The sequence below is a fragment of the Taudactylus pleione genome, unplaced genomic scaffold (assembly GCF_031769625.1).
Source record: "Taudactylus pleione unplaced genomic scaffold, aTauple2 ptg000066l, whole genome shotgun sequence".
NCBI lineage: Eukaryota > Metazoa > Chordata > Amphibia > Anura > Myobatrachidae > Taudactylus > Taudactylus pleione.
The window spans coordinates 20,308,707-20,333,430 of record NW_028284468.1 but is presented as its reverse complement, the minus strand read 5'-3'; the positions used below and the strand labels follow the sequence as shown (position 1 = coordinate 20,333,430).

Below are 24,724 nucleotides of genomic sequence, written 5' to 3'. Positions count from 1 at the left end.
CCACGATTCATCGAAATCGGCCAAATTGGATGAAAAGTCGTTATGTGTGTGGGCACCTTTGGTCTCTGCATACCTTCACCTCTCCATTCCTATACAGAAGCAGACATCGTGCATTACATGCAGAATAGCTACTTTGCATAAATCACCTAGTGATCACAGCTGAAGTGGCTATGCTGCCTAAACTGGCTGTGCCGCCTAAACATCTAAATCACCTTAGCAACGTTCTAAGATCCAAGCTACAGAGGAATGCATTAATACATCAGAGGGGTTGGAAAGCTGCAAAAGCAGTCACTAGCACAAAATTCTATAATCAAGGTGGACCACATGCAACACAGTGAGGACCCAATTCAAATGATTCATGCCGTTTTCAAGATAGTCATAGTTAAAGTGGTACAGTATGTGGAAATATTAGCTCTTTTTAATGTAAACATTTTAATAAAAAAATGCTAGAATCATTGATGTAGCAGTAAGATTCACTCTAAAAAGGTCATGGCTTTACACTCCAGAGAGAATCAAGTAAGCATTCTAGCACTACAAATCTTCTATGAGCTTAACATGTAGAGAACAGTATCTTCCTCAATTACATACTATACAAACCATTTTGCAATGCGAACAATTGGATGTCCTGATCCATTTGTCAGACTCATGATGGAATACCCATAGTTGTGCCAATCAATTATCAGTTGGCATCTTCTTAGAAGGCAAAAGAACCAGGCTACTGCAATGCTAGGTAAACCTGGTGGATTCTACCTTAAAGATAAGTAGATAATATATTAGATTTTTAGAAACTCAAAGCAAAAAATATATATTTTAAATAAATTAAGAAATATTCACTGACCAATAAACTCTGCTTGCATTATTTATCTCCACTCAAACATTTCACAGACCTGACTGTACTTTTGCTTACCCTGAACCCACATTGGAACAGCATTGTAACAATATACCTACTGGTGGTCAATGAAACGCTTATCAGTGCAACCGTAAACATTAATTCATGCAGTAATTCAGTGGTCCCACTAAAGTAGACATGTAATTTCCTGATGTTCTTGAACATTAAATAAGGGTTTGGCTATAGGACCACGTTTTTAGAATGGTTCTGTGCTTATAAAAACATCTCTTTGCCTTTGCTTAGCAGTATGGCAGACAAGAAACTCTCTCTATCAGCAGTAGCAGTGCTTACAGTCTCGGGGCCTGATTCAGACCCGCTCACGAGCGCTGAGCGCTCGCAAGCGGGTCGATGTTGCCCAAGTACGCATGCGCGAGATCCGAATATCGATCGGCCAAGCCGTCATTATGGGTCTCGCACCAAAGGGGGCGTGGCTGCCCAGACGGAGGCTTGCAGCAGCGAGACCCTACCACAAGAGTCTCGTCGCAAGCCCGATGGTGGTGATGGTCTTGACCATCGCGACCATCATTTTGGCCGCTCGCTATAGCTGTGGGTCGTCACCCACAGCTATGCGAGCGGCCAGGAAGCCGCTCCAAATAGTAAAAGGGCTGGCCCTGATTCAGAGCGAGCGCTCTGTCAGAGCGTCCGGCTCTGAATCAGGGCCTCTGTCCATTCTACTAGGAAAGTGCAAGATGGAAAATTTCACCTGACTGGATGAAACACCTTTAATTAATAAATGGTTGCTACTGTTCTCACCAGTAAGACCAGTAGCATATTATCAGCAGAATCCAAATATGTGGATCTATGGGTCTGATTCAGCAAGGAACGCAAGCTAGCAGACGCACGCACCCGTCCGCTGCGAGAATATGCTAATCAATGCATGCGACGGAGACTGCAGCACAAGATGCAGACGCCCAGCCCCATATTAAGCCGCCCATCTCCCTTTACTCAAAGCCTGATCAGTACGCAAGATAGCGTAAACATCGGTAACATCGAGAACCATCGGACTCATATGCACAATAGTGGTTGACCTGACCTGCTGCAGGATTTTGCCCGCTTCATGTGTACAGCTTACGGTATGGCTTTATATGTCGCCGCACTGCCTTAATTATGCATGCCCCTAACATGGCATTATAAAGCCCGCCATCACCACCCACAAACAGCACTTCCTTTCAATCAATATCAGAAGGGTCGCAATGGCTAGTTCGCGCACGCACAGTGCAATGCATACACAGATCAAAGACATCGGCCAAGAGCGTGCGTTCGCTCCTTTGCTGAATCAGGCCCTATGGATGGTTTCATAGTGCTGCATTCTACAGATACCCAACATTGACAATCTGCGCTGCTGGGTGTCTTGATTATTCCATCATCTATTAGTTACAAGTATTCATGTACTCATTTCAGAGATTGCAATAATACATAGATAGGCTCCTCCAACGCCTTCATAGCACTCAAGGCCTGATACAGAGCCGAACGCTCTGACCAGAGCGCTCGCTCTGAATCAGGGCCCTCCTCCATGAAAATGGAGCGTCCTCCTGGACGCTCGCATAGCTGTGGGTGACCGCCCACAGCTTATGCGAGCGTCCATGGTGGTCGCGATGGTCAAGACCATTGCGACCATCAGGCTTGCGACGGAGACCCTGCAGTAGGGTCTCGCTGCCGCAAGCCCTGGAGTGATTTTGGCTCTATCAGAGCCAAAATCACTCCCACTGACATCACTAGTGATGTCAGTGGGGCCGGCTTCAGACGGTAGGCGTTCCCATGGGAACGCCTCCGTCTGGCAGCCACGCCCCCGGCACGCCCACCAAAGGGAGCGTGCTGTCAATCAACATCGACAGCACGCCCCCTTTGGTGCGAGACCCGGAGCGACGGAGAGCCCGTCGCTATCCGGGTCTCGCACATGCGCACGACGGAGCTCCCTCCGTCGTGCGCATGCGCAGTGGGGCAACATCGACCCGCTTGCGAGCGTCCTGCGCTCGCGAGCGGGTCTGAATGACTCCCTCAGCCTCATGCATGGGAGTTAACATATGGCAAAAGCAAAACATTAGCAACATGCTCCGGAAAGTGCTGCTATAGAAGCCCACAGCACATCTATTGATGGGGGCAAGAAACGTTGCGCAGGACAATGGCCATAACTGTGCCCCCTCTTTAGCCAAGTTTCTCCCTACAACTAACATGTAGGGCCATGTATGGTATTCAACATGGTTTGTGTGTCTCAAAAAGACATTGGGCAGGATGGATGATTGATTGCTGCCTACCACTCCTGGAATTGGTCACAGTGGAGCCTGCGGAGCTCCAGGCAAGCCATAAACAAAGTTTCCGCAAAGGGTCCAAGATAACGCTCATGTCTCTCCTATGATACAGCAGCTGTTACAGCAGAATGATTCCCCAAGTTTTGCCAAGCTGAATGCATTTTCAAGCTAGACACACCTGGCCATGCAAGAGTGTGAGGGGGCTGTCATTGGTTCCATTCTGCACTCTGCGAGATCCTGACTTGTCTGGAGGGCATTACTATTGAAGCTTGCAGTGTATTTGTTGTTTGGGGCAGGAGTCACTGCGTTGCTTAGACTGCTCTCTGTGGCTCTGCCCCTTAGAAGAAGATTGGCACTCTTACACTACTGACTTGTCACAAATAGAAAGCTAAATAAGAAGCAAAAGAATGGATTTTTGCTGTCATACATCGCACTGTCACTGACGTTAACAGCAGAGAGGGGACAGGGCCAAACAGTGGGTCCAATACACTAGTATATAATAAGATTAAAAGGGTATTTAATATTATTATTATGCTGCCCAACTTGCATGTTGTCGTTTGAATATTATGTTGAATTTGTGATGCTACTGTATACTTCTCTTTGGATATAAATACACTCCAAAAATATTATGAGTAATGTTACTCGACAGGAAAAGAAAATGTAGTGCCACAATCCCACAAGGTAGCAGGATGTTCTATCCCCGTCCTCTTGAAAACTGGGAGGACAGACACAAACGTACCATCTTCAATTATAAACACATTGTCATTTGGCACAAAAATTGTAAGTGCAAACATATACCCAGCACAAAGTACTATAAATTCCCCCCAATGTCTCTATACTGACAGGTGTACTATTCCCATTTTATACTATCTGCTGTCTATAAACTAGAATTTATGCAGCCTCACTGAACAAGTCTGGTCATTCATAACGTACAGCTGCATATATCTATACCGTGTTATGCTCCCATACCTGAAGAAGGATGAAAGATGGGGGATCCATCTTCATCAGTTCCCAAAACAGCTGAAAAGCTTGCACTATGACCTTTATAACATACCGAAATATCTTTGGACCGACTGCAAGACAAAAAATATATATATTGCTACCCACACAATTTAATATTAAGCAGTACTCGGGCATCACTAGTTAAACAATAATCAGCTTCTATTGTAGGATCAAAATACAACTTCATTTATATAAAAAACAGTGGTCGGGGAACAGAGGTAAATTACCCCACATGGGGTAAAAATGAAATTCCTGGGGGTAATGGACGGACAGCCGGGCATGCATATGAATCATTCTATAAGGCTCTAAGCCGGACGCCCGCTGAGATGTTATTACCAGCGGGCGCCCGGCTCCTTCCCTGCAGCGAAACGTTAGCCGAAGGCTGGAGTTCTCTTCTGAACTCCAGCTTCCGGCTCTCTCCATGCGCACTATGGGAGAGACGTCATGACGTCTCTCACATAGTTCAGGGTAGCAGCCGGGCGGACAGAACGGCGGCGGATGCAGGAGCGGGGATTAAGGCAAGTGTTTTTTGAGGTTTTATTTGTACAAGTGGCACTACAGGGGCATTATATGGGGGCACTACTAAAGGGGCATTATATGGGGACATTATATGAGGGCACTACTACAGGGGTATTATATGGGGGCCATACTATACGATTTCCTTCCTTTCAAATTAAGGGGGTAACGTCGGCATATCTAAATATATTTTGGGGTAAAAGGTAAAAAAGTTCCATGACCCCTGATATAAAAGAACCACTGTGCCATCAGCTGATCTGAGAAATTACCATTCAGTGTGGCCAGCTTTACAGTTACAGATAAGATCACTCTACTTTACTGTCTGTCAGATATCCCAATCAAGGATATTGCAGGCAAACTTCATTGACCACATTTTGTAAAAAGATGACTGACAGCAAAGTAATAACCACTGAACTGCACACTAAATACAAACATCTCAAATTCTAGAAAGACATAAGGACTTTTACATATATATTTCTAAGTTATTTAATATTAGACAATATAATTTAAGTACTCAGATAACCATATAGGCTAAATCACCAGAAGCCATGTACTAGTTGTTAATGACAGTTTCCAAGCAGTGTGGCCATGGAGCAAAGACCAAGTGAGTAACTGGATGGTAGTGCTGACTTTGTACTCTAGATGGGGCCTGGCTGCAATTTGATGAATCTTTTGGCATGTATGGTGTTTTAAGTCAAGTGCCATGAGTATGGACAGTTGTCGTAGTTATCAAATGTTCACTATTTTGAGGTTCATAAAAAATATTCATACTGTATCTTCCTGGTAACACATCATTACGTTATTGCCAGCCGTTCAAACACCCTATAACTATATGCACTTTAGTTTAAAAATAATCTGATCAAGCATGGATACAGTATGATCAAACATTGCCTTACAGACTAATATGAAAAACTAAAAAGCCCCCAAAACGACATTAATCATCGCCATCTGGTGCTGACCTTTGTTCTTTATTTAATTATGACAAACGCCTTATTACTGAAAATATAATTATGTGACATTCCCTGTCCAATTGTTATTACCTCTTAGTGCCTTGAAGTCAGATATCCCGTGAATTTTTATTTTGTCATTGTTCAAGACATCTCTGTGAGGATCCGTTTCTTTTAAAACAAAATATATTACCTTTATTTTAATATATGTGCAGTAGTCTAATGTCAAGCAAACAGTAAAGCAATGTATAATTTAATGGGATTTTGGTACCTACCGGTAAATCCTTTTCTCTGATTCCACAGGGGACACTGGAGGTTGCTTACGCTGGGGTATAGAGGCGTGGATAGCTAGAGCTGGCACTTTAAATAATTTAGAAGTGTGAAGCTCCTCCCCCTCTATGCCCCACCAGCCCTCAGTTTAGAAAATGAAGACCGAGAGGAGATGGAGAACAAGCGGAGTAAAAGGGAGAGAAGAACACACAATAATGAAAACATACCACATACGGAACAAACTGAACAGTAAGGCTAAGAGCGCAGAGGTGGGCATCCAGTGTCCCCTGTTGAATCAGAGAAAAGGATTTACCGGTAGGTACCAAAATCCCATTTTCTCTTTCATCCACTAGGGGACACTGGAGGTTGCTTACGCTGGGGACGTCCCAAAGTTTTCCCCACGGGTGGGAGCGCTCTGTAGAACCTGTATAACAAGAAGGCCAAAACGTAATGCTGAAGCGGCAAAAAGTGTCAAATCTGAAAAAAAAAAAAAGATTTTCAAAAGTGTGAACAGAAGACCAAGTGGCCACACTGCCCAATTGTGACGTGGAGGCTCCCTACCGGCCCCCACGACGCACCCACAGAACGTGTGGAATGAGCCGAAAAGGACGAAGGAGGCCGACGTCCGGCACTAATATATAAGCCTGATGAATAGTCAGCCTATCCAACGTGCCAACGTCAGCTTAGAGTTGCCCAACACCTCCGAACAGCATCATAGGACAAAAAGCAACTGACTTACGTAGGGACGCTGTCCTAGCAACATAATTGTGGAGAGCACTAACCACCCCCAAGGTAGAAGAATCACCCGAGTCCTCCACCAATGACAGAACCACAATTGGCTGGTTGATATGGAAACACACAACCCTGGGAAGGAAGGCGGCTACCGTCCAGAGTTCCGCCCTATCAGCATGAAACACAAGGTAAGGTGGCTTATAGAACAGAGCGCCCAAGTCCGGAATTCTACAAGCCGAAGCTAGAGCCAAAAGGATGACCGTCTCCCAGGACAAGTACTTAAGATCAACCACTTCCAAAAGGTTCGAACAAGGGCGACTGAAGAAACAGAATCACTAAGTTCAAATCCCAAGGAGCTACCGGAGGTACAAAAGGAGGCTGCACACGCAAGACCCCCTGAAGAACTGTTTGCACCTCAGGAATGAGGGCCAACTTGCGTTGACAGAAAATGGAAAGGGCAAAGACCTGCACCTTTAAAGTTCCAAGGCGAAAGCCATAATCCAATCCCGTCAGGACGAAAAATCCTAGACGGAAAACCCCGACATATAAGAATGCCAGATTTGATGATAATGCGCAGCCGAAAATGGCTTCCTGACGCGCAGCATGGTAGGAATAACAGAGTCTGGGATACGTCTACGTCTTAAGATATCGTTTCAAGAGCCACCCCGTTAAACTCAGCTGCGCTAACTTGGGGTGGACGAAAAGACCCTGCTGAAGAAGATCTGGCCGCAGAGGAAGGGGCCACGTGTCGTCTACCAATAGGGACCGAAGGTTCGACAACTAGCTTCTCAGAGGCCAGCTTGGAGCCACTAGAATGAAAGAGGCAGACTTGTGTTGTATTCTCTTGAGAAGACTAGCAAGAAAAGGAATCGGAGAAAAAACGAAGTCGTAGATCCATGGAACTGTCAGAGCGTCGACTGCCTCTGCCTGCGGATCCAGAGTTCTTCACACATATACTGGGAGCTGATAATTTAATCATGACTCCATGAGGTCCACCTGAGGACACCCCCCGCGATGAATCAGTGCATAGAACACGTCTGGATGAAGCTTCCATTCCCTGGGATGGATGTCCTGGCGACTTAGGTAATCTACTTCCCAGTTGTCCACACCCGGGATGAATACCGCTGACAGGATTACTGACTGAATTTCGGCCCACGGGAGAACCCGAGTTACTTCTCGCATGGCCATGCGACTTCGAGTCCTGCCCTATCGGTTGATTTAAGCGACGGTCGTCGCGTTGTCAGACTAAATTTTTACCGGACAAGACTTTAGAAACTCTGTTGTTTCTATAACAGAATTGTAAATAGCTCTTAGTTCCAACACATTTATGGGCCACTTCTGTTCCAGAGGGGACCATCTACCCTGAAAGTGATACTTGAGGACTACTGCTCTCCATCCTCGAAGGCTGGCATCCGTTATTACGATAGTCCAATTCCACCCTCCGAATCTTCAGCCCGCCAAAAGATTGTTGGATTGTGTCCACCAGAGGAGAGCCCTTCTGGTAACCGGGTTCAGACGGATCTGTCAATGCAGAAGCAGATGAGATCCTGAGACTTGTGACAGGAGGTCCGGTTGAAACACTCTGGGGTGGAACCATCTGAACTGTAGTGCCTGGAAAGCAGCTACCATTTATTTTTATTTTATTTTTTCCAAGAGACGCAGACAAAACAGGAGCTTCTGGGATGGATAGGGATGTGATTTCTTGAAGTTGATTATCCAACAGTGTTGGATTAAAGTGTGATATGTCAGTAAGGCATGGCCTGAAAGAAGGGTTACCGATGAAGCCTTGAGTAATAGGTCGTCCAAATAAGGGAATATGTTCACTCCCAATGACCAAAGGAAAGCAATCATGACTGACATGAGTTTGTAAAAATGCGGGGAGCCGAGGATAACCTGAACGGTAATGCTCGAGATAGGTAGTGATTCTGCAGTATAGCAAACTGCAGGAAGGCTTGATGCGGTTCCCAACTGACAACATGGAGATAGGCATCCTTGAAATCCATGGATAAAAGGAATTCCCCTGGTCTCACCCCTGACGGACTGCAGAGATTCCATTTCTGGAACAATACATCCTCAGGTACAGGTGTAAGGACTTGAGGTTTAAAATGGGTCTGACCGAACCAACCGGTTTGTGCACGACAAACAGGTTAGAGTAAAAACCCCATACCTCGTTGATGCTCCGGAACCGGAACTAGCCCAGATGACACTATTAGAGACTGGATAGCCTCTTGTAGAACCCTGGCCTTGTCTGTAGGTAGTGAAGAACCGAGGTGGATGGGGGACTCTGAAGTCTATTCAGTACCCCAGGGAAATTAGTCTGCAAATCCACTGTTTGAAATTTCTGCAAGCGGACTCCCACCGCAGGAGACCCCAGGTGGGGCGGAAGACCGTCATGCCACCTGTTTTTCAGCTGGTTAAGGCTCCTGCAACAGTGTGTGGGCGACCTCTCCCTCTGCTGACTCTAGCTTGCGTGGGAGCACCTCTGGCTCTACCATGAAACGAAGGTGTAAGGTCTTCTGGGAGCCGGAGCAGTAGGTGGGAGGAAAGAAGACTTACCCCACGAGGCCTGGGATACCCAATTCCGGGCCAAAAAGCATGTCACCAGTGAATGGTAAACCCTCCACCGCACGCTTGGACTCTGCATCTGCTTGCCAAGCGCACAACCAGAGAGGTCTGCTGCCCGAAATAGCATACGCAGATATCTGGAAATACCTGAGTCCTGTAATCAACTGGTCAGCCCAGCAAACCACAGCCTTGTTAACCCAGGCGGTAACAAGGGCAGGTCTAATTGAGCCCCCAGCTGCTTCTTAGTGTTGTCTCCCATTTACTATTCGAAGGGTCCTTTAACACTGTAATTCCCGGCACTGGAAGTGCTGTTCTGTTTTCTTAGAGAGATGGAAGACAGACGCATCTACAGGAGGAGGTGTTTCCAACTACACCATCATGGATGATGCAAAAGGATGCTTGACGGAAACAGACGTGGAATTTTGGAACCACTGTGAAAACGGAAAAACAGCCGAGCTCTTAGGTTGTTCGTGAAATAATTCACACTCCTGGGATGCAGGAAACATATCCTCAGGTAAATTAAGGACATTTCTGACTGTCAAAATTAGAAAATCCACCCCGGCAGAGGCGGACTCTAACTTTTGAGGGGTACCGCCCCCCTCTTCGGTATCCTCCGTGGCGATGAATTCTTCTTCCAACTCTTCTGCCTGGAGAGCAGTCGTTATAGTACGCTGATAAGCAGTGGAGGGTGCAGACACCGCTGTACCCATAACCTGTACCAGGGTGTTTGGTTAACCAAGCCACCCAGGGAGGCTGAGCCTCAGCTAACACTGACATTAAGTCTGACATAACTCCTACCATGTCAGCGCCCACGGCGGAGCAGGTGAGCTAGTAATCGCCATCTGTGGATCCATTGTTATACAAGCATCACATAACGTGGACCCAGTAGCATGCGGCTTGGTCTGTTTGTTGTTACACTTGGAACAAACAAACAGCTTTTGAGAAGCCTTGGTTCTGCTGGACATGGTACACACAGTCACCCAGCTTAAACAGAAAAGACACAGAAATGACAAAATATGAGATATGGTAAGAACTTACCCTTGTTATCTCTATTTCTACGAAGTCCATAGGGTTCCACAGGATACCTTGGGTATAGGTGTGACGTCAGTCGCAGGGCACCAAAAAGTTAAGCTTTCAGCCTCCCAGGATGCACTAGGTCCCCCTCCTATACCCCGCCCCCAGGCCAAGGCACCTCAGTTAGTTACCAAGCCATAGGCCGGAGGAGGAGAAGGAAGAGAGAGAACAAAGATCTGGACACATACAAGAATCACATTCTCACCAGAGGGAGACGGAAAACCGGTGACCAGAGCAAAGCCCATCTGCAGCACAGGTGCGACAGGGCGGGAGTCCTGTGGAACCCTATGGACTTCGTAGAAATAGAGATAACAAGGGTAAGTTCTTACCATATCTCATATTTTCTACTTCAGGGTCCATAGGGTATCCACAGGATACCTTGGGGATGTCCCAAAGCAGTATCCTTTAAGGGTGGGGACGCTCCTGTGCAGAAAGGAGAATCCGCCGCCCGAAGGAAGCATCCTGAGAGGCGAAGGTGTCAAACCTGTAATACCTCACGAAGGTATGGACAGAAGACCACGTAGCAGCCTTGCAGATCTGAACTGCCGAGGCACCACGTCAAGCTGCCCACGAAGGACCCACAGACCTAGTGGAATGAGCCTTCAGAGAAGGAGGGACCGGTAGGCCTTCATGAAGATAAGCTTCAGAAATAGCCATACGGATCCAGGCTGCCAAAGTTTGCTTTGAAGCAGGCCAACCCTTTTTACAGAAGCCATAGAGGACAACAAAGCGTCCGACTTCCTAAACAAAGAAGTGCGGTCCACATAATTCCTTAAGGCCCGCACAACATCCAAAGAGGCCTCACCCACGGAAAGACCCGGTGAGTTAAAGGCCGGAACAACTATTTCCTCGTTAACATGAAACTGGGAAACAACTTTGGGAAGAAACTTGGGCCGAGTGCGGAGCACTGCCCTGTTCCCATGAAAAACCAAGAAAGGGGGTCTACAAGAAAGAGCCCCTAACTCAGAAACACGTCTGGCTGAAGCAACGGCCAGAAGGAAAACAGTCTTAGCTGTTAGCCATTTAATATCCACTGAGCCCAGTGGTTCAAACGGCGGTCCTTGGAGAGCCCTCAGGACCACAGCCAAATCCCAAGGCGCCACAGGTGGAACAAAGGGCGGCTGAATACGGAGAACACCTTGCATAAAGGTGCGCACATCCGGGATTGTAGCAATCCTACGGTGAAACCAGACAGATAGGGCCGAAACCTGTACCTTCAAAGAAACAAGGCGAAGCCCATGATCTAGTCCCGCTTGCAGGAAGGCGAGAATCCGAGACAGACGAAACTCCCGCGGTGCATAACCTCTCGGTCGACACCACTGGAAGAACATATGCCACACGCGATGGTATATCCTCGCGGAAGACGGTTTCCGAGCTCGTAACATGGTACGCACCACAGAGCTGGAAAACCCCCGGGACCTCAGCATGGCCGTCTCAATAGCCACGCCGCCAAAGACAGCCGAGTCAGGTCCGGGTGAAGACAAGGACCCTGAGACAGAATGTCCGGTCGTAGCGGCAACCGCAGAGGACTGTCCACGGACAGACCCTGAAGGTCTGAGAACCAGTGCCGTCTGGGCCACGCGGGAGCTATCAACAGGAGCATCCCTCCTTCCTGTTTGAATTTCCGGACTACCCGTGGAAGAAGGGAGACCGGTGGGAACAGGTATGTGAACCTGAACGTCCACCGGACGGACAGAGCATCCACCAGAGACGCCCCTTCGTCTCTTGTGCGAGACCCGTACACCGGCAACTTGTTGTTGTGCCGGGACGCCATGAGGTCGATTTCTGGAAGACCCCACCTGTCCACCAGTAGTTGAAAAACGTCCGGGTGCAGGGACCATTCCCCTGGATGAACGTCCTGGCGACTTAGAAAGTCCGCCTGCCAATTTAGCACTCCCGGGATGAAGACCGCTGATATGGCCGGAAGATTGCGCTCCGCCCAAACCAGGATCCGAGAGACCTCTACGAGAGCCTCCCGACTGCGAGTTCCTCCTTGCCTGTTTATGTAGGCCACGGTGGTAGCATTGTCCGACTGGACCTGCACCGGGTGACCCTGGAGAAACCGCTGTGCCTGCAGGAGAGCATTGAAGACCGCACGGAGTTCCAAGATATTTATTGGAAGCTCCGCTTCTGTCGGCGTCCACCTGCCCTGGAACAAGTGTGGACCCGAAACTGCTCCCCAGCCCCGAAGACTGGCGTCCGTTGTCAACAGGACCCAATTTGGAACCCAGAACGGACGTCCCTTGTTGAGGTGGGTCGTCTTTAACCACCACGCAAGGGACAGGCGAACCTCCGGGGTGAGCACAATCGTCTGGAACTTCAGAGACTGAGGCAGCCCGTTCCACTTGGACAGGATCAGGTGCTGCAGAGGTCTGGAGTGAAACAGGGCGTATTCCACCATGTCGAACACCGACACCATGGAGCCCAGTAACCTCATCGCCGAGTGTAAGGACACCCGGCGGCTGTGCAGACAACTGCGCACCCTTGACTGTAAAGCAGAGATCTTGTCCTCCGTCACGAAGATCCTTTGCTGTCCCGAGTTCAATAAGGCTCCAAGATGCAGAATCCTCCGAGACGGGATTAGAGTGGACTTCTGCCAGTTGATTAGCCAGCCGTGCCGTTGCAGCAGTGCAATGGTCAGGTCCAAGTGGTGTAACAGGAGCTCTGGAGATCCTGTCACCAATAACAGGTCGTCCAAGTACGGCAACATGCGGACTCCTTGCAGCCGCAGAGAAGCCGCCATGACCGTCATCACCTTGGTGAAACACGTGGTGCTGTCGCCAGGCCAAAAGGTAACGCCCGAAACTGGAAATGGTCGCTGCGGTTGCAAACCGAAAGAACTCTTGATGGCGCAAAAGAATAGGGACATGCAGGTAAGCGTCCTGTATGTCCAATGACACCATGTAGTCCCCAGGTTCCAGCGCCAGAATGATGGACCGTAGGGTCTCCATCCGAAACTTCGGGACCCGCAAAGACTTGTTGAGTGCTTTGAGGTTGAGAATCGGACGATATGACCCATTGGGTTTCTGTACCAAAAATAGATTTGAATAGAAACCCTGGCCCCTCTGGGAGAATGGAACAGGCACCATAACTCCAGCCTGGAGCATAGTGTGCAATACCTTCCGCAGCTCCGTAGCCTTGTTCCGGTCTGATGGTAGACCCGTGGTGAAGAATCGAGCCGGGGGTCTGTGCCGGAAGGAGAGGGCGTACCCGTGAGAGACCACCTCCAGAACCCAAGTGTCTGTCGTAGTGAACGACCAACACCGGGAGAACTGCAGCAGGCGGCCTCCCACCCTGGGATCCCCCAAGGGGAGACCCGGACCGTCAGGCCGCAGGCTTGTCATCTGGCTTGGGGGCCGGACGTCTGGTACTCCATGCCTGTTTCCGGGGCTTGCCCGATTTCTTAGGGCCAGCCTGTCGAGGAAACGACTGTGGTTTGGGCCTGCCCTGGGCCCTAGATGACCGAAAGGACGATGGTCCAGAACCAGAAGGAGCAGCGGCCGACGGGAGACAAGCAGATTTGGCTGCCGCCAGCGTGGCCACAATCTTATCCAGATCCGGACCGAAGAGAACTTCTCCGGTAAACGGCAACGCTTCCAGACCTTTCTTGGATCTGCGTCCGCCTTCCAGGATCGCAGCCACAAGGTGCGACGAGCAGCTACCGCTGCTGAAGAAATTCTAGACACCAGAGTACTAATGTCTAGAGCCGCCTCGTTGATGTAGGTGGCCGAATCACGGAGATTGCCAATCAACTCCGCTTGTTCGGCCGGACAGTCGGATTCAAAAGAAGCCTCTAATGAATCCGCCCAGCGCTCCATCGCTCTGGCAACCCAGCAAATGGCCATAGCCGGCCGTGCTGCCCCCCCTGCAAGGGAATAAGCGGACTTCAGGCAGATTTCTACCTTGCGGTCCGTAGCATCCTTAAGGGAGGACATGGATGGCATCGGCAATGTGGCACTACGGACAAGACGGGTCACGTGAGAATCCACCTGTGGAGGGGATTCACACTTAGCAAAATAATTATCCGCGAACGGATAAGCCACCGCCAGGCGTCTCTGCGGCTGGTATCTTTTGCCAGGTTGTTTCCACGCCTCCTCTAAATGGTCCACCAACTGACCCGAAAGAGGAAAGACTGTGGCATCGCCCTTCACATCTTTGAAAAAGGCATACTTAGATTTAGCCGCTGGGGGAACTTCGTCCTCAATCACCAAGGCTGTGCGGACCGCCCGAATAAGTCCAGGAATATATACTTTGGACTTAGCATCAGCGTCCTTAGTATGGAAAGGTTCCTGATCGTAAGGATCCAGAATCTCCCCATCATCAGACGTCCCTTCGTCATCCTCATAAGGAGCGGACAGAGACGCCACCGGCCTTTTATGAGGCCGCATCACAGACTCCCCTTGCAATACATCCGACAAGTGCTGTAAAGAACTCGTCAGGGAGTTAACCCACGCTGGCTCCTGAGAACCCGGGTGCGGGGAAATAGGGAGACTGTGGGGTACCACCAATTGTCGTGGGAACCCCTGCATGGGTGACGACACCACAGACTGCTGGGACAAACCCATCGGAGTAAACGCGGGCTGCGGAGCTAACTGGCCCACTAAAGCTGTTAACGCCTGAGCGAAACAAGCCCAGGGCGGCTCCTGTACCGGTGCTGTAACCGTAATAGGCCGCGCCATGGACAACACTGCCGGCAAAGGCCCTCCGCGCTACCCTCCCCCTCCGCTAACGGTACTTTGCACGTGGTACACTGTAGCCGGAGGGGAAAATCACTTTCAGACATGATGGCACCACGTATGTGACCTCTCTCACCAATTAAGTATTAAATAGGCGAGAGACCACCCTGCAGCACCGCACCGCAAGGGCTTTAGCAGAAAGAACAGGGACAGTAATAAAGCTGACAGTTTAGTGAAGAATAGTTACAGGCAGCGCTAGCACAGTCACATACAATGCAGAGAAATAACAATTCCTGCACTAACAGCGCTGATCACTCAACTACACAGACACAGGGCCTGGTAGGACACAGCGCTGCATACACAGACCTGAGCCACAGCGGAGGAGAGGTATGCGGGGGGACCCAGACCACGATGCTTCCTTCCAGACTTCCAGCAGCGTTCACCATGCGTTGCAGAGAAGATGGCCGCCGAGGAGCAGAGAGAAGCTGGCCTGGGGGAGGAGCGCTGACACAGGACCAGTCAGCACAGTGCAGAGAGGGCTGTGTGCAGCGGGGGAGGCGCCGGCTGTGAGACAGGGAAGGCGCGCTCCCCTGGCATGCATTTAACCCCTGGGACGCCGCAGCGCTACCGCTCTGCTGCGGTCCGCTGTCCCAGGGGGTAGTGGAAGCGCAGGTTGGTCGCCTGGCTCCACGCTGCAGCCAGTCCCCAGGGAGCCCCCTGCCTGGGGACTTAGGACCATGTGATCAGCGGGGACCCACCGCGGGACCCCGCTGCTTACCTCTGTCCCCCTTGAATCCGGCCATGGTCCGGAGCATCTGGGGTCACCGCTAGCTGTGACCCCAGACGCCCACCAGCATCCCCGGATCAGTACCGGCGTTCTGGTACCGGCGGGGTGTAGGGAAGACAGCATGGACGTCAGGACTGACTGTCCATGCTGTTCATCCAGTTGTGCAGCCACAGCTGCATGAAGAATAAGCTTCAGGGGCTCTTCTAGCCCCCACTCCAACAGGTGCACCCGACTCCGGCCGGGCACCAAACTAAACTGAGGTGCCTTGGCCTGGGGGCGGGGTATAGGAGGGGGACCTAGTGCATCCTGGGAGGCTGAAAGCTTAACTCTTTGGTGCCCTGCGACTGACGTCACACCTATACCCAAGGTATCCTGTGGATACCCTATGGACCCTGAAGTAGAAAGAAGGCTGGTTTGGGACACAGAGGAGGAGGTACCCCTTCCCACAGATCAGATTCCCCTGCACTTACACCCCAGTTACTTACAGCCTCTTTACCAGGGTTGTAGTCAGGCGATGTAAATGTCCTGCAGCACAGGGATGGCAGCAGAGGAATCCAGCCTTCTGTCTCTACACTGCAAACTTCTTCAGTGTAAATCACCTACAGTCCTTTGCACAGGATCCTTTAGTGGAAGCAGGAGCCATGACAGCTGCACATTACCTCTATGAGGGAGAGGTGCAGGTTGAATGAAAAACGGCATACACGCTGTTCATAACAGCTCTCTGCCGTGCCTTAGAGAGAGAGCCCGCGCTATATAGGCTCCGTCCCTTCTTCAAGTCCCCAGGGCTCGGAAATGGCTGCTAGCTCCGTTAAACGGAGGAGCCAACACTTTTACAATGCCCCCTGCTCCCGCAGCAAAGCTCTCGGCGGGGGGGGAGGAGAGCAGCTGCGGAAGGTGCGTGTGGGAGCAGCGACAGTGCTTGCCGGCTCCCACATGCAACAGTGCCGGCATACAGAGCCCCGTTGCCGCAGTGAAGGTCCCGGCGGGCGGGGAACACGTGTGAGCCCCGCTATGCTGCAGCCGCTAACGCATGGCTACCAGCGTGGGCAGAATAGTTATCAGCGCCGTAACGCTAAGTACCTGGGCAGTAGGAGAGGCACGATAGGTAGCAGAGGGGGGGGGGGTGAGGGGAGCAGCGGGGAACACGCAGCCACATACTCACTGCATTCCCCGGAGGGCTCTCTCAGCTTCAGCACTCTCTTCTTCCTTGTTAGAGATGTGCTGTGGCGATAAGGAGCTGTCAGTGCTTTTAGTATAAGCACTGTGCACTCCTTCCTGCTTCTAACAAGTCAGGGCACCGGGTACCCGGACCCCACCTTTAGAGAGGTGGCGAAGGGTACCCATCAAGTGTAAAAGATGTAAAGAAAAAAATATATCTAAATTAAAAATAAAAATCATGTATTGCTGGAGCACAGCAGATTGTGACCAGCTCCAAAGGGCACATTTTCTAAACTGGGGGCTGGTGGGGCATAGAGGGGGAGGAGCTTCACATTTCTAAATTATTTAAAGTGCCAGCTCCAGCTATCCACGCCTCTATACCCCAGCGTAAGCAACCTCCAGTGTCCCCTAGTGGATGAAAGAGAAAATCAATTGTGTACTCAAGCACACAGAATTTGCCACGGGTCACAGTCAGACAGTTTAGCAGTCGACATCAGTAACTATCAGTAGTGCAATGGATGTCAATCAAACACAATTGTTTTTGCCATGAGAGCTTGCATTTTTCCAAAATCGCAAAGTGGATGATTATAATAGAGGCATTTTGAGCGGTTAACCTGAGGTCCAGTTCTTTCTACGCAAATGTAATTATGCAAATACAATATGCAATTGACAAATAAAAGTTTAGGTATAATTTTTGTACATTACAATGAACTTGGAAAAATGAACGCTAATACGGTTTACTAAAAAATAAAATTACCTGAAGTGGATTGCAGTATACATTAACATAATTGCAGTGACAATATGTGGGTGCCAGGGATCCCACAATTTAAAAAAAAAAAAAAATTGGGGTCCAGACCATTTCTGGGTCCCATGATAATTTATGCTTTAGAGCTCCCCATGTGCCCCACAGACCTCCAGATATAAACACCAGATATGCCCAGTGTTCTGCTAAACTGTTTAAGCGGGGCGCCGCACCCTGTCAGATTTTAAAGTGCCAAAATGCGCCCTACCCCCAATAGCAGCACCCTGCTAAAGGGAGCCTGCCCTGTGCCTTCCACACCCATGGGCCACAGTGTCGGGTTCGGTGGGAAAAGTTGCAGATACCAAATGCTGTCGGGTGAACAGATGCCGTGTGCATGCTCACAGCATCTATTCATAGTGGGGGTGAGCTTGGGGGAAGCCCAGCACCTCCGTAAGTGCTGGGCAAGCTCCAAGTGTGATGAATTGGGGGGACTGCCACAAGGATACGCCCCTCCCTGGTCAGCCACGCTCTCTTTTCGGGAGCACATGCACAGAGAATTCCTGTCCGCACCTCAGCGCTCTGCCCCCAGTCTGGCGAGAACACTACCCACATACCCCTAGAATGCCCATCTCATAACCCCAACAGCAGCAGACCTCCCCACATGCCCCTAAATGCATGTTTAATGTGTGCATGATGCTACAAGTGATATGACTTGTCTGTATACAAAACTCATAGTGAATAAGGCATTATGCTGGGCATACACTATACAATTATCTGTCAGATATCTGTCTGGTTGGGATGAAAACCTGGTAATGTATAAGAGCAAATGACAACCAGCCAGATTGGACAAATATCTGACAGATTGTATAGTGTATGCCCAGCATTAGGAGACATATTTATCAAAGAAGATGTGCGGTATATCCCAGAAAGCAATTGTTTACATACCAGGATGTATGTAAAGGGGACCACAGCAGATATTCATATGGTCACACACAAAGAAAAGGGAAGGTATTTTCCCAATTGACCAAGCCCTAGCTTAGCAGTTGTAGAGGACCAGATAGTGATCACTGTGTTCAGCACTTCCTGCCCTAAGAAATTCCCACAGAGGACACGTCTGTGCAACCAAAGCAGAGCTGTAACTATATCTTTTGGTGCCTTGTGTACATAAAGAGCATTGGTAACCCCCAGCCACAAATTAAGCAGGTAGAGCGCACGCCGAAGACGCGGGATGTGAAAAAACAGGTGTGGCCTTACTGGGAAGGGTATGACAACACAATAATACCCAAATTAAAAATTTGTCACATTACACTGCACAGTAGTGTCCCTTATTCACGTTAAACCACACAGTAGTGCCCCTTATACATTATGACACACAGTAATTCCCCTTATAACACATTATGCCACTTAGAAATGATCTTTACAAAATATGCCACAAAATCTGGCACCGGTCACAAGCCAATAGGAGGTAGCGGACCAGCAGTTGCTGCAGATTAGCTGCTTGTCCGCAAGCTCAGATTGGCTCGCGACCGGTGGCAGATTTGAATGACCGCGCTGTCTCTCTCAAGGGCTGCAGTGCGGCTGTCAGGGATTGACCGCAGCAGAGCACTTCCCCGGGGACACAGCTATTTTTTAAAAACACAATTGAGAAACAACAAGCGCTAACCCACTGGGCAGTCTATTGTAATCTAATCTTAAAGTCGTATCTATACTCTAATGGTGAATACTTAGAATGAATTATAATAAACTTATAAAAAAGTTCAGTAAAGTGCATATAACCGACAACAGCCACCACATGAAATGGGTAAACTGGACAACCCCCCCCCCCCCCCCCCCAAAAAAAAACCCCATAAATAATCGACAGAATTACCAAAAAGATACATCTGCGACGGATCGTCGCAATCCTGTGATGCCGAATCGGAGGATCGGTGGAATCCAACATGTTGGTTTTCACAGATTTGCCGATCACAGTCAAAATAGGATCGTGATTTGCAAATCTGTGACATTTAATAAGTATAATTTCACCGATCCTCCGACAGATTACGGAACATCAATGGCCACAGGTTGGCATTTCCGGTGACGGACCATGTTTTCAATAAAATCGCTGGATCGAGAGACCCGACGGTAGAAATATGGGGATCTTTAATAAGAAAAGGGTGGCAGGGAGAGTATGAATTCAGCAGAATTAAGAAGCATGAATGCGTATTATATCGTCCGTCATTTCACTCTATCCCTTTATTTCAGAGATCCCCAGTAACTATTTAATTTTTACTTGGACTCTTCCATACCCTAGTGTTCACTCTAGCTCAGGCGGCAGGCAGGGCGCTGGAGCTAGAGAGGGAAACTTTGTGCGCGCGTGTCCGAAAAAGGGGCGTGGCCATGAAAAGAGGGTGTGGCCATGAAAAGGGGGCGTCCCCTTTTCGTCGTACTTGGGGGCGTGCCCGGCACTTACGGACACGCCGGGCAGCCCCCAAGCGCTGCAGACAGTGAGAATAGATGCCGGGTGCATGTGTCTGGCGTCTATTCTCCGGCGGTGACCGGGTCACCGCACATTTCTACACCCGCGGGACACCCGCAGGCTGTGAGGGCAGGGCGCTTTTTGCCGCCCTTCTGGAGGGCAGGGTGCTTTTTGCCCTCCAGAAGGAGGGCAGGGCGCTGCGCCCCGCTAAAACAGCCTAGCGGGAACGCTAATACCCCACAGTCTTTCAATCAGAAGTTTTAAAAGGTCAGAGACTCGACCAGAGGCTAACAGCAGGTAACACCAGTCCACAAGGTTTGCTGCCAACCCTTAAGCAAAGAAGTCTTCTCAAAGTAGGGGCACTTTCCTCTACGCATTTCTCCGTCTCTATGGCCCGTTGGCGGCTTCCTCAAGAGATGGAGGTAGATTGTAGAAGCTGCCGACGGGCCAGAGAGGTGAAGAAAGGCTTCTTAATTCTGCTGAAATCATACTCTCCCTGCCACCCTTTTCTTACTTATACCCCTTTTACACCAGATCTAAAACCCAGGTTATTGCAGGGTTAATCAGAGTTGCTGCTAGGTGTAAAATGGGACAAGGGTTGGACCCGGCAATCCAACCCAGGTAACTTACAGGGTATAACACGGGAACGACCTGTGAAACCCTGCAGTGTAAACGGGTACCCCGGGTTGTCCGACCCGGGTCCCGTTTACAGCACGTGGTCTTCCAGGTAATCACCAAGCGCCGGGAGAAGTGTTTCACTGCACCCGTGTGCAGCATGAACAGCGCCGATCCGGGAGTAACATGGTTCGGCGCCACAGTGGAAAAGGAGTCTGTCCCATTTGGAACCATGTTGAACTATGTTTTGGAACAGAGTTATACACTGTTGCTATGAATTGAGAAAAACTCCAATGGAAACTTTTTGGGTTTTAAGCCGCATATGCACCGTGCACTGCGACGGGGGATCAGACGTTCGACATATCGGGCGGTCCCCTCACACGGAGCAATCGGGTGGCCGACCACCCGATATGCCGGCTCCTCCCTCCCGCACCCTCATAGCGCTGCATGGGATCGCACATCGCATTTCCAGATCTACGGAACCTGCAGTAAAATCTGGGGGTGCAATGTACGACCCCAAGGGTGCGGACTGTACGATATCATGTCCATACACGGTACAATAGAGCAGCCAAATCGTACCAATCCGTCGTTTCGGATGCTTTATTGCACCGTGTATGGGCACATGTAGCCACAATTTTTATGTGCTCATGTAAGCTGATTGACAAGCTTTGCTGGTGCTGCTAATAATGGTTCACATTTATAACAAATTATTAATTACTGTGTATATGAAGTTTCTATGCAAGATTTTATAGGCTTTATGCAAAGAACATATTGTCTTTTTTTCTTTTATTATATTTAATATTGCGTTTGTATTTTGTCATATATATTACTCGCAGGTCATGCGAGTTGTGGATTAGAAATTTGTAGACTACAAAACCCATCATATGTTTTGTTTGTTCTTAAACCTGGTTATAAAGACAATTTGGGGTTGATTCAATTAGCTGCAAGGGGGCATGTTGCCGTTGCAATGGCACCATTACATCAAATCGCCCCCCATGCAACATTATCTCATCCTGGACTGCAAACTAAAATCAGCGAGTCTGAAGCTACCATAAGTGCGGCATATAGCCACAATTACTTGCGGCGATGAGCTAATTAAATCAGCCCCTATATGTCAGCTTTCAATTCTAATCTTAAATATTTAAAAAGCCTATAGAGTAGGGGTAGGCAAGGTGCAGCACTCCAGCAACTGCAGAACTATAGATTGCAGCATTCCCTGCAAAAGTTATAGCATGTCCTAGCAGCAAAACGATGGCAGGGCACGCTGGGATGTGTAGTTCTACAGCAGCTGCCTAGCCCTAGCACGTTGCTTACCCCCTGAATAGAGAATAAGAATGGACAATTACATTTGCATGCCGTACACAAAATAACAGAAGTCATACTGTGCAGGAAGTCCATCATACCGGTTCCCTATAGCCAGTTGCATTAAGGTGAGGGCTGTAATCTATCTGGCAGGACCGACCAGTGAGCTGGGGGCCCATAGTAAATGAATCCGATCTGTATATAAAGCAGTGTACAGTATGACATGACATGAAGGAATGTGCCCGGCACCTGAGAACTAACCCCATGGTTAGGTCTAGAAACCAACCCCATGTGTCGATCGGAGCACAATACAAAACCAGGATGACACGTAATCAGCAGCCATCGCCTTCTTACCACGGAAGCCGGCGAGGGTCACACTAAACCCGTTCCTAGCCAGTGACAGCGCGTGGTACATCATCCGGGGACTGCGGCCCAGGTCTCCTAGGACCAGCACACACACCTGTCCGGCGCCCGCAGGCTTGGCGATGAGTAACACAATGGTGAGTATCAGCAGGAGCAGAACATAGGTGGGGCCAGCGCCATACACCCATGCTGCACAAGTACAGCTAGCCAGCAGTGCAGTGCTTACACCCGCCATGTTCTGTGTATATATAACTGCTGTCTGTGAACCGCTGTAAAGATTGTTGTATGCACGTAAGGATGACTGGCAGTGGCAAGCCGCCGCTCGACACGCCTTCACCCGCTGATTGGTCAGTATTGTATTAAACTACAGACCTGGGAACGCCCCCGTCTGAAAAGTGTGACGTCACTCAGTTCCAGCGCTAGGAATCGAGTAATCTGTTACAATCGATTGTTTCGATATTCTTACTATTGAAAAAAAAATGTTTGCATCTTTTGTCTTGCTGAAAATATATCGATTTTTATACTGAATAACATTTGAATCAGATATTTAAAATTTAAGCCTGATTTTTTTGGAAGTGGAATCTTATAATTGCCTACCCTCCCAATACGGCCGGAGACTCCCGAAAATCGAGCGCCGCTACTGGCCCCCCGGAAAGGCAGGAAAGCCTCCCGGCGGCCGCAGACCCCTACGCCCCCCCGCAGTTGCAAGAGAAACGGTAGTGTCTGGATGCCCTTCACGAAGAGGACCCTGACATCATCAGCTACTGTCCAACATCATTCCCTACCATCCACGTGGACATGGAGGGGGATTACAATCTTGTGGCGAGCAAAGTGAGTCACCGAGCCCGAATCGTGGTGAGCAAAGCGAACCCGAGAGGGGACAAGTTTCTTCTTTAGGTGGACTTTATGGGCATTGAATTGCGCTTCCGCCCTCACTGCACGTCACTTCCAGGTCCTTAGCATGAAGGGGAAATAAGTTCTACCCAAGAGAAACCCCCGCAGCGAGGGTGGCGAATGACGCGATTCACGCGTAATCTCCGGTAATCTCAGCATTGTGTAGTGGGGGTGGTGCCAGAATGACACGATCGCGTGGCCACACACCCTGCTAATAAATTACTGTATACTGCACACCATACTTGCCTACTCTCCCGGGACTGCCGGGAGCCTCCCGTAAATCCGGTGCCGCAAGTCCCCCGGAATGGCCGCCAGCTCCCCACGCCTGCACGTAAAATTGGGCGGTTCGGGGGATGATGACGCTATTCACGCTGAATCACGTCATCGTAGCCCCGTCCCATGCTTTATAATGCCTGTAATATCAGCATTATAAAGCAGGGGGTGGGGCCGTGATCGCGCCAGCACACCCCTGCTCCGCCCACTGAAGCCGCCACCACCCTCCCTTCTGCACTGACCTGGCAGCCCCCTCCTGGAGGTCGGTAAGTATGCTGCACACTACATGGTCTGTGAGCCTGGTCTGGGGCGGTACACCTGTCAAACCGTAACGCAGGTGTCCTAAGGCGAGCTCAGGGAGGACAGAAACCTCCCATGGAGCAGAAGGGCTATAAGCCATGGTACACTACTCAAGTGAGCTTGGTCAGTTAGAAGTTGTTGTCTAGACAGAGGGCCTGATTCAGCCAGGAACGTAGTTGCTAATATGCTTGCAATCGGCCGATTGTTGCGTACTGCACATGCGTATGCATCGCAGTGCTCGTGTGCGCACCAGCCACTGCGATTGGGACTGCGCAGACCCATCGCAGAGTGATTTTTCAAACACAGCTTGTGAAATAGCAGGAGCTGATTAGTTGGTCCTTTATCTCTCTGCAAGGCTTGATACATCTAGCCCAGTGTCCTGCAGATTGCAGCCTTCCGACATTGAGGATCTGATTCAGAGGTGGACGCAGTGTCTGTGAAATTTATAGTCTGCTGCTGTTTGGGATGGGGAGGGGGCGGCTACGGCCTCCATTTTCAGTGTTGCTGCCATTGAGGGGGGGAGGGAAGAGGCAAGGATCTCCAACGGCAGATGGAAATTAACTGGTCTCTTTTGGGCATATGCGATGACCGGCCTGCGTGACTCCATGGTCACTCAGCCGGCCAAGGATTATGCAGATTATCCGATGCTGCTCTGTGGGTGCAGCTCGAATCATTAATGCATGCAGGAGGCATGATACCTCCTGCTGCATTAACATAATAGCAAAGATGGAATTGCAAAGCTGCTTGCGTGCAGCTTTGCAATTCCATCCAGTGCTGTTTTTGTCCACTGTGTAAGACTACTTAGGTACAGCCGACTCCTTGATATACCATTGTAACCCCACTTTACTCTCTAAAGGGACAACAGGTTACTAACTCCCATATACTCTCTTGTACCCACCCTTTACCTCCCACTAA

General features: G+C 49.6%; 1 protein-coding gene across 1 annotated transcript in view; it reads right to left on the bottom strand.

Moving 5' to 3' along the window:
- ALG1 (ALG1 chitobiosyldiphosphodolichol beta-mannosyltransferase) overlaps positions 1-22,661 on the bottom strand; it is a 65,965-nt gene extending 43,304 nt beyond the window's left edge. Inside the window, exons 1-4 of the mRNA XM_088466736.1 lie at positions 22,334-22,661; positions 5,697-5,774; positions 4,108-4,211; positions 598-746 (exon numbers count right to left, since the gene is read on the bottom strand). Of these exons, the coding sequence (XP_088322862.1) occupies positions 598-746; positions 4,108-4,211; positions 5,697-5,774; positions 22,334-22,577 (575 nt within the window). The 5' untranslated portion in view covers positions 22,578-22,661. The remainder of the gene's footprint in view (positions 1-597; positions 747-4,107; positions 4,212-5,696; positions 5,775-22,333) is intronic.
- Between the last annotated feature and the right edge of the window lie 2,063 nt (positions 22,662-24,724).